The sequence below is a fragment of the Poecilia reticulata genome, chromosome 6 (assembly GCF_904066995.2).
Source record: "Poecilia reticulata chromosome 6, P_reticulata-male-v2, whole genome shotgun sequence".
NCBI lineage: Eukaryota > Metazoa > Chordata > Actinopteri > Cyprinodontiformes > Poeciliidae > Poecilia > Poecilia reticulata.
In genome coordinates this window covers 32,379,891-32,389,222 of record NC_088835.1, presented here as the reverse complement: position 1 = coordinate 32,389,222, position 9,332 = coordinate 32,379,891, and the positions used below count along the sequence as shown (strand labels likewise).

The following is a 9,332-nucleotide window of genomic DNA, read 5'->3' as shown; positions in this document are numbered from 1 at the left end:
GGAGAGGCAGCAGCAGCTCCTGACCCACTGAGGGACAAGGTGTTAGAAAATGGATGGATATTAAGGCACCTAAAAAGGCATACTCTATTAGCCTGAAGTATACACTGAGATGTCATTTAAAACATATTGAAATTAATAATTTAAAGTAGTGTTAAGTGAATTTTAAAAAATTCTATTTTGAGCATATATTTTAGATATACACTTGAGCAAATAGATATTTTGTTCACTTAAAGCAGGAGGCCATCCTCAGGCCTCTAATCAGCATCACTTGATCCAGGTGAGCCAAACCAGGGAGAATAAAACATGCAGGATGCCTCCAGGACCCACTCTGGACGCCCCTGACCTAAATATATTAAATATACTTTATTAAAAGTGTATTTTGGTACAATTATATTCAAGTGTTTAAAGTTCTAATTTCTAAATTGGTACAAGCATCCTTTTAAGTATACTTCATATATATTTATATGTAGTACACTTAATACTTCGTATACTTAAAATGTACTTTCACAAATGTATGTTTGAAATATACTAAAGTATACTTTTGTTCATTATGGCTGCCCAGCAGTGTTCAGAACCTGGGTCCGTTACAACCCAGAACCAGAACAGAAGAACGTCTCCAGGCGGGAAAACGGGTCTTCACCGGAGAATTACCAGAAACGTGATCCGAATCATTGGAGAAGAACCAGAGGCCAGATTTAAAAGAGTTTATGGACGAGACAGAAGCATTAAAGGAGGTCAACGTTAAAACGTGATATTTATTCTGCTCAACATAAAAAATCTGTTTTAAAATCCCTTACAGAACCTTAAAACCGAGTCGTTTCAATCTGATCACGTTTTTACATTAATTTCTTCTGTTTCACTTGCAGCTAACATTAGACTGGTTAAAATGGGAAGACTGGGAGGACTGGGTTGAGACAAAGCTGCATGATTCCTGGGAACTAAAGCATCGTTCGCCGCTATCACAAAATATATATTCTCTATGTACAAGGAGGACCGGGCCGGATCCGGGCCCAGAACCGCTTCTTCTGGTCCCCAGGAGACGCTCAGATTCTTCAGTACAAAAGGTCCGTCCGCGCGTCCACACACACACACAGGCACACACACACACACACACACAGGCGCGCACACACACGCACACACACACAGGCACACACACACTAGTCTTTGTACACAACAAAGCAAAAAATATAGTTTTGACTCATTTTCCTTGGAAAAGCTCAAAGTTTCCGGCTGCTTTCTGTACATGGAGCTGATGGAGGCTGCAGCAGCGCCGCAGCAGCGCCGCAGCTGCACCGCAGGAGGCTCAAGGCGGGCCAGACGGGGTCAGAGGTTAAGGATGGGGACATCGAAAAGGTCACAGAGGCCCTCGGTCTCGTCCAGGTTGTAGATGTAGTCGTGGTCGCTGGGCGGAGGCGACAGGCGGAGGAGAGGCGAGAACACTGAGGGGGAACGGCAGAACGGTTAAAGGAGCCAGAGGTCAGAGGTCAGAACCATCTAAAATCAGAACACATCGTCTCACAGCGAAGCAAAAACGTTTTTACATCCAGAATCCTGAAACGTTCTTTAGAAGGAAATGAAACCTGGAAAACGTTCAGGAGACGAACAGCCAATCAGAGTTCTGCTGCACGGGCCGGGTTGCCATGGCGACGCATCGTCTCAGAACCGCCCGAAGGCGTCCGCACATCCGGGTTCTGGTTCCACTGCTGCAGGTTTCTGGCTGGATCCTTCCTGGTGGTTCAGGTCTGCAGGTCTGGACCGGAACGTTCAGGGGAGCAGCGTCCAGAACACGCAGCCGGAACCGACCCGACCCGAACCAAAGGACCCCAGCTGTGTTCCCAGTATTCCCAGTGCCTCCATGCGCCAGCAGCCGCTCCTGATCTTCTCCCAGCTGAATCTGTTTCTAATTGGACCTGAACAGAGGTCAAAGTTCATCTTGATGCAGAATATTATACATTTTTCCGTTTGGATCAAATTTTGTCTCCTGACGTTTGAAATTCTTCCAGTTTTCATTTTATTTTGAAAAACGTTTCCTGTTGGGTTCAGACTGCAAAATATTAAACCACCAAACTGACACAGCCGTTACCATGGCAACCTGCTGCCGAAACGGCTGTTTTTCCTGTTGATGACGGAAAACACGACCTGACTTCTAGTTTCACGACTGAAAGCGTTTAGCTGGAGAGAAAGAACAAAGAGCGCGGCGGAGCGTCGGGACGCCAGGATACCTTCTGACGACATCAGGTCCTCCAGCAGGTCTCCAGGCATCATCTCTGGAGGCAGAAAACCAGCAGATGGTTATGAACATCCAGCATTAACATCTGACATGCAGTTCATCTGGCCGCAGAGCAGAACTCGCCTTTAGTCGGGTCAAACATTTCAGACAGCTCTTTGGGGAAATCCAAAACTGGAGAAACATCAGAGCTCATGTCAGCCGCACATTTCAGCACATTAATCAGCGTTCATTATGAATAATTATCCCAGGGACTCACGCTCAGGCGGATCCGACTTGATGGGCTGGAACCCGGCCGAGGAGGCAGAACCGTCCAGGGAGGCGGAGGACTGCAGCTGCTGCGGAACCGCTGCAGCACAGTCTGCTGCAGCACTCGCATCTGAGGCCAAACACACAGAGGGAGAAATATGGAAAACACATGAAATCTAAAACATGTTTCTCAGTGGTGTGTGTTAGTTATACCACAGCGGTGTCCAAAGTGCGGCCCGGGGGCCATTTCTGGCCCCAGCCTCCGTTCACGGAGGAGACAAATGAGGCGTGGCTGATGACGACTGACGTTTTATTAAAAGCTCAACATTTCAAACGACATCTTTTAATGCACCTGCATGCATTTTAATATCATAACTATATTTATTCAGTGACTTTTACTGTAAAGCTGTTTTAATTCACCCAGATCTGCATTTCATTATTTTATTAAAGCTCATGACCCAAATCCCGTTTCTGACGACAGTTCAAGGTTTGGTTACCTGCAGCTGCGGCGCCCGGCGTTGCTGCGCCCGGCGTTGCTGCGCCCGGCGTTGCTGCGGCGGCTGGTTTTATGGCTGGATGCGGCTTGCAGAGCTGTAGGCGAGAGGACATGTCATGTCACGCTGCTGCAGACGGATCAGATGTAACAGAAACGTTTCCATCATTTTGCCTCTGAACCAGAAGCAGCTCGGAGTCCAACATGGCGCCACGTTTCCCCCGGCAGGATTCACCAGTAGATCCTCCACCAGACATTTATTTTACTGGTTTATTCGATAAACTGTCACAATTATCAATAGATTATTAAAATAATCATTTACTGAACAGGAAGCTAACAGCAGCAGCCCTTAGTGACCCGGGGTTGGGATGTGATGCGTTCACTGACTCTTCCATCTCTTCATGGTTTAGATTAGCGGTTCTCAACGGTTATATATCTCAACGGCGCAGCAGGTGATGAGTGAAGATTACTGATGGTGAATAAACGATAAAATAAATGTAGCAACAGGAAAGAAACTAAAGTGGACATAGCAATAAACCAGGAGAGGATAAAACTAATCAAAGGAAACTAAATGGAAATGAATGAAGAACAAAATGCAAGAATAAACTAAGAAACTAAAGTAAATACAGAGGAATAAGCTGGTATGGCAAGACCTTTCGAGCAATAATTAATACAGAGACTGTATGGCAAGAATAAACAGACACTATTTCCAGATACAAGGTAAAATAATATTGTTGAAGTGCCGTGGGGAGGGGCGCAACTACACATTATTCAGGTGGATGCGAAAACATAAATCGCCGCCCCCCACGAAGGAGCGTAGAAACATACGCTCCCCCCCCCCCAGTCCCCCTCCTCCAGACGCCGATACGTTTAGGGCAAAACTCGCTACATTTACCCCGTTATGTGCGCGAGGTGAAGGAGCGTAAGGCGCTGAAGTGTACGGGAAACATAATCGGTGCGCCGATTCAAAACATCTACAATAGTGATAGTAACATTAATGATAAAATAATAGTCAGTGATAAAGGCTGGGGGGGCGCTGGCCCGAAAAAGGTTGAGAAACATTTGTTTAGATCCTCCGTCTGGATTCGGCTGCAGAATTTTGCCGCATGTCGGATAAAATGCGACGTTCGGCCTGCAGCCTGAGAACGACCGGATTCTTCTGGAAGCTGAACCGATCGGGTTTTATTGCTGCACTTGGTCGGTCTGGGAGAGAGCTGTGGTTCTGGACCCACAGAGGGGAACACCGACCCGGATCGGTCCACTGAGGGACCAAAAACACTTTTTCTACTTTATTTCCTGTCCAGTGTGAGGTGAGGACCTTTGGGGCCTGGGGGGTCGTCAGGGTCGCCGTCGGCGCTGGCAGGTTGTGCAGAACGTCATCAGGTGGCGGGACGGGCAGAACCACCGGAGCGGCGCTGGACGGGTCCTTATTGACCAGGAGAACCTCGATGGGTCCAGAGGTACTTTTCAGGCGGATCTGGTACTTCCTCTGTCCATTAAGGACCTGCACACACACACACACACACACATGGTTACCCTGGCTCATGGAGCGACCCGGACTCAACCCAACCAGGTCGTAATCATAGCTACTTACGAGTTCTGGTACAGGAACCTCCAGCTGCGTCCCGATGGGGGCCCGGATGGCTAGCAGAGTGTCCCCTGCAGGGTCAAAGGTCATGAGAGACAGCCAGCAGGGACAATGAACCTAAATGTTCTCCAGACAGTTTTACCTTTAAACGCTCCACAGAGGTCTTCGTGCTTTACGTAGGCCATCGTATGAGAGTGTTAAGGTCGGTCCGAGCAACAAGCGGATAATACAGCTTTTATTGTGAAAGGCTTCCTGCTCAGAATGTTCATATTTATTATTATTCATTCTAATCTGAGAAAGCAGAGTGGAATGAAGCCGTCATCAGAACAGCTGGAGGCTGATGAACACAACACACTGCAGCAGAATCCAACAGCAGTACCACCGATCAACACAGAGGGCAGCACTGAGACACTGCAGTACCACCGATCAACACAGAGGGCAGCACTGAGACACTGCAGTACCACCGATCAACACAGAGGGCAGCACTGAGACACAGCAGTACCACCGATCAACACAGAGGGCAGCACTGAGACACTGCAGTACCACCGATCAACACAGAGGGCAGCACTGAGACACTGCAGTACCACCGATCAACACAGAGGGCAGCACTGAGACACTGCAGTACCACCGATCAACACAGAGGGCAGCACTGAGACACTGCAGTACCACCGATCAACACAGAGGGCAGCACTGAGACAGTTTTAGGGTACAGAACTAAAATTTTAACTAAAATGTAAAAACTTCGTCAGGAAAAAAAAGAAAAAACTCTAAATGTCGTTTTCAGAGTTTATCAGCAAAACCAGCTGATTGGAGGTTTAGTTAAATTTAGTAGAAGCTCACATGAAGAAAATGATCAACAATAATCAAACTGACAAGGCTGTGAATGTTTATGTAAACGTGATCATTGGTTTTCTATTTTGAATAAATTTGCAAAAATCTCAAACTTTTCCCCACATTGTCATAATGGGGTATTTAATGTGTAGAATTTAATTTAATTCAGTCTGGAAATGAAACGCCTGAAGTTGCTGGTTGAATTCCCCAGCGGTTTTATTTTCAGCCTGGCTGAACGTCGCAGCTTTAACAAAAACACGTCAAGCAAACCCCCAACGATAGAAATACTGAACTGATGATCCACTAAAGGAAGCATCTCCATGGAGACAGAGCGATGCCAACGGCCAAAACCATTCGGGAAGTTTAACGGTGTTCTGACCCGGCAGCTCAGGAACAGAACCGGAACCTGAGGCCGGTTCCGGTGGTTCTGGTCGGGTCCAGAAGGATATGGGCTGTTGCTGGAGTCGTCGGTGACATTCTTGATGCTCTGCTGGACCCAGACCTTCTGCTGGTCCAGCTCGTTCTCCCGCAGCGCCAGATCGTCCAGCTCGGCCTTCAGCTCCATCAGCTTGTCTGCGATCTCCCTGGTGTTGCAGCCTGGTCCCACGCCCCTTAAACGCACCATCAAGTGTGGTCATGCAGAGACACACGGAGACGTCAGCGTCAAACCTTACCCTCCAATCTATTGATGTTATAATTAATAACATTATGTATCTCTGCTTCAACATCGTTTTATTTGTCAGCGATAGTTCTGATCCAAGTTTTTATTGTTTATTACAAATGAGGTGAAGAATAAATAATAATAATTGCATGAAATGTGTTCACGGCACGGCTTTAATTCATTTTAATCTTGGTTCAACTTTTCCCTTGAGAAGACATAAAAACATAAACCCCATTGTTAACTGAAACATTTTATTCTTCTAAATGACTTGATGTAATATCATTGCTCAGTTCCAGGGGGCGCTGCAGATTCATTCAGAGGAGAAACGAGGGGAACTTACTTCCACTGGATGCTGTTCTTGGACTTCTTCTCGATCAGACCGATTCCCTCCAGGACGTTGGTGATGTCATAGATGCGTCGTTTCTGCCGAACGGCCAGAGTGTCTGCAGCCTGCGGGGAAAACGGGATGTAAAGGCAGCATCATGCTGGGGCTCCCACTTCCCTCCTTCACAGATGGAGACGACGAGCCTGTGCAGCTGCAGAGTTTCACGTTTCTGTTCTGACTCGACCGGAACCGGCAGACCGACCCAATCGCTTCCTGAACCGGGACCCTGAGGTCAAACCGGGTCCATTTCAAACGTTATGATCCAGAGTCATGTTTCTCCTCCTCCATCTTTCAGAAGCCAGAAGTGAAAGTTCTTCTCTGCTAATTCAGTTTCATCATAAAGCTTTCAGCAGAGGAGAAAGTTCTGCTGAAAGTGAGAGAACACTGCTGTGCACTGCCAGTCAGCTGGCTACATCACTTCACTTATTGGAAAAACAAACTGCTGGTAAAAACAACAAAAAACGAAACTGAAGGAGCTCCACCCGTCCTTCTCAAGGCAACGCAGCGCTAAATACAGCAGGATGAGACAGAATAAGACAGAGACGTCCTCCGTCGTCCCGCAGCGGGGACAGTCGGAGGACAGTCAGTGGACAGTCAGTGGACAGTCGGAGGACAGTCAGTGGACAGTCGGAGGACCAGGCCGTCTCATTTCATAAAATAATAAGTATTTAAAAACAATAATGTTTAGTTGGTGATTAAACTACATGTTTGTTTAGAGCTGAGAGTGAAAATCAAATCAACAATAAATATAATTTTATTCTAAATGCAGTGCTTCCAGTCAATTTATCATATTTCACTGGCATCAACTACAGGAATATATTATTATAAATATATTATTTTAAAAGAAAGGGAGGAAAACAAAGAAGACAGAAATATCTGTATGATATTTTGGAAGAAATATTTAGTGGAAAATAAATAAAAGGCAGAACGTGATAAGAAACGTTGATCTAAAATATTATTAATACTTTTAGTGTCATTCTGGTGTGTAAATTTAATGGAATGATTCCATTAAAAACTGATGACGCCTGGATGTGTTATTATACTGAAAATAAAGTTTCTTTCTGTTGGAAAATCCAGGGGTCACAGTGCAAAGGTCAGTGGGAAGGTGAACGTTCACAAGACAGCTAAAAATATGCAAATAATAGTAATAATAATAATAATAATAAGAGGCTGACCAGTAAGGGCACATTTACAGCATAAGAAAGATAAGTACGTAATTATTAAAAAGTAGCAGCTGATTCAAAGTAATGTGCTGCAGAGTGGAATAATTTGGAAAGTAAAAGTTTGCAAAACATACATGAATATATAAACAACGGATTATTTCCTAATAGATACAGCAGCAGACTGGGAAAAGTGATGGTCATGAATTTTAATCTATATTTAAAAACTGTTCATTCAAAATGCTTTTGCCAAAGTTATTAAAGGGTCACAGGTTGCAGAGCAGCTGTAATAATCCGTTCATTTTGCCTTTTGTTTATTATTATTATTTATTAAGTGAGATTTAATCATGTATAAACAACTAAAATTGTATTTTTCCTGGCAGCTTCACATCAGCCTGCAGGTCTCTGATTTAGTTCTGACACCAAACAGCCTGACAGGAGCGGCTACCTGCTGCATCCTGCAGGCTCATCAGCACCAAGCAGAGCTTCCAACTGAGCTTCTATGCTTTTGAGTAATTAGTGAAGAATAACGACTGAAGACGTGTCCTCAAGAGACGAAGCCTTCATCCCTGAGGAAGAGGAAGATCGCTGCTGCAGCTCTGGCTGAGGAGACAAAAGCTGACCCACTTTCCACACTTTGAATCTGCAGGGGGCAGAGCCTGACAAGTTCCCCGGTGTTTTCAAACTTCACTCCGGGCTAACACCGCGATTCCGGCACGGAAAGCTCCGACAGCCCCCGGAACCGCGCCGATTTTGCTCAAACGAGAGAAAAGAAATAACCGCAGCTAAAGTTGAAAGCTATGAGCTAAAGTGTATAATTGATTGAAAGCTGCCTGCAGCTAGCTGGAGCTAATGCTAAGGTTGTGACATGTGCTAGCTGACAAAGACCCACCGCCTTCAGGTCCAGGACCCCGTCCTTGGCCTCCTGCAGCAGGGTCACAAACTTGGTGGTGAGCAGGCCCAGGCTCTTCTCGTGCCGGCTCGGTGTCTGCGGCTGAAGCGAGTCCCCGGGAGTCCCCGGGTCGCCTCGGCTACAGGCCGACTCCAGCTCCATCATCGCTGGCTACTAGCTCCGCCGTTCTTCCCCGACAAAATTCAGCCAGCGAGCCCAGGAACGGCACGTCGGACGACCGCAGTGAGACGAGCAGAACCCCCGACGGTGTAGCGGTGTTTGTTGGGTCCGTATGGCCCGGATCTCCGCGGATGGCTCAGTGAAACCGAGCCGAACAAGCAGCGGACTGTAATTCAATGAGCCGTCGGTGGAGAGCCGTTGGCCACGCGAGGAATGACGGGACGGTTCAACCCGCCGGGGACCGACCGCCAATACTTCCACCGAGCTAAAAGCGTGGAGCTAAACAACGGGAAATTCAGGAATAAATATAAAACGCTTCACTAAAAAATATGTTTTTATGACATAAAATACCCATGAAACTGAACAGTTTTGAAGATGAGCTTTCTATGAGTGAAAACAATGCATTCTTCGTCCTGATGGAGTTTTAGAGTTTTACCGCGAACCCTTAATCACAAACTCGAAGAAACTCCAGTTGGAACGCACAGCGTATTAAAAAGCGCGCATGCGCGTTTGTGTAAAGCTGTGTCAGACTGGCAGGGCTATTTATAGAATATGGAAGAAGCATTTTTATAACAAAAACATTTTCTTCCTTCCAGACATTAAATGTACGTATTTTATATCACAGCAGCACAAAGTACTGCATACATGTGAAGCGCAGGGAAATGA

At 46.2% G+C, this 9,332-nt stretch overlaps 1 protein-coding gene across 2 annotated transcripts; it reads right to left on the bottom strand.

The window, feature by feature from the left end:
• Positions 1-735: 735 nt before the first annotated feature.
• e2f4 (E2F transcription factor 4) lies at positions 736-9,031 on the bottom strand. Of its 2 annotated transcripts, XM_081608456.1 has the most exons (12): positions 8,487-9,031; positions 6,390-6,499; positions 5,839-5,999; positions 4,700-4,744; positions 4,564-4,628; positions 4,288-4,473; positions 3,033-3,067; positions 2,974-3,002; positions 2,487-2,606; positions 2,354-2,401; positions 2,223-2,267; positions 736-1,439 (listed from the first exon to the last, which is right to left on the bottom strand). In XM_081608456.1, exons 1-12 carry the CDS (start codon positions 8,649-8,651, stop codon positions 1,324-1,326), a joined length of 1,125 nt encoding a protein of 374 aa, XP_081464582.1. In that variant the 5' UTR covers positions 8,652-9,031; the 3' UTR covers positions 736-1,323. The 2 variants fall into 2 exon arrangements, with proteins under 2 accessions (XP_081464582.1, XP_081464581.1); XM_081608455.1 differs by having other exon boundaries at positions 2,974-3,067; positions 8,487-9,027.
• Positions 9,032-9,332: the final 301 nt, after the last annotated feature.

What these genes read in the sequence shown, in the direction of transcription:
- e2f4 (XM_081608455.1), bottom strand. Translation starts at nt 8,651, where the DNA reads ATGATGGAGCTGGAGTCGGCCTGTAGCCGAGGCGACCCGGGGACTCCC. An exon ending in AAGAACAGCATCCAGTGGAA is followed by an intron (nt 6,000 to 6,389) that starts GTAAGTTCCCCT and finishes GGTGCGTTTAAG; the next exon opens with GGGCGTGGGACCAGGCTGCA. An exon ending in AGGTTCCTGTACCAGAACTC is followed by an intron (nt 4,474 to 4,563) that starts GTAAGTAGCTAT and finishes GTGTGTGTGCAG; the next exon opens with GTCCTTAATGGACAGAGGAA.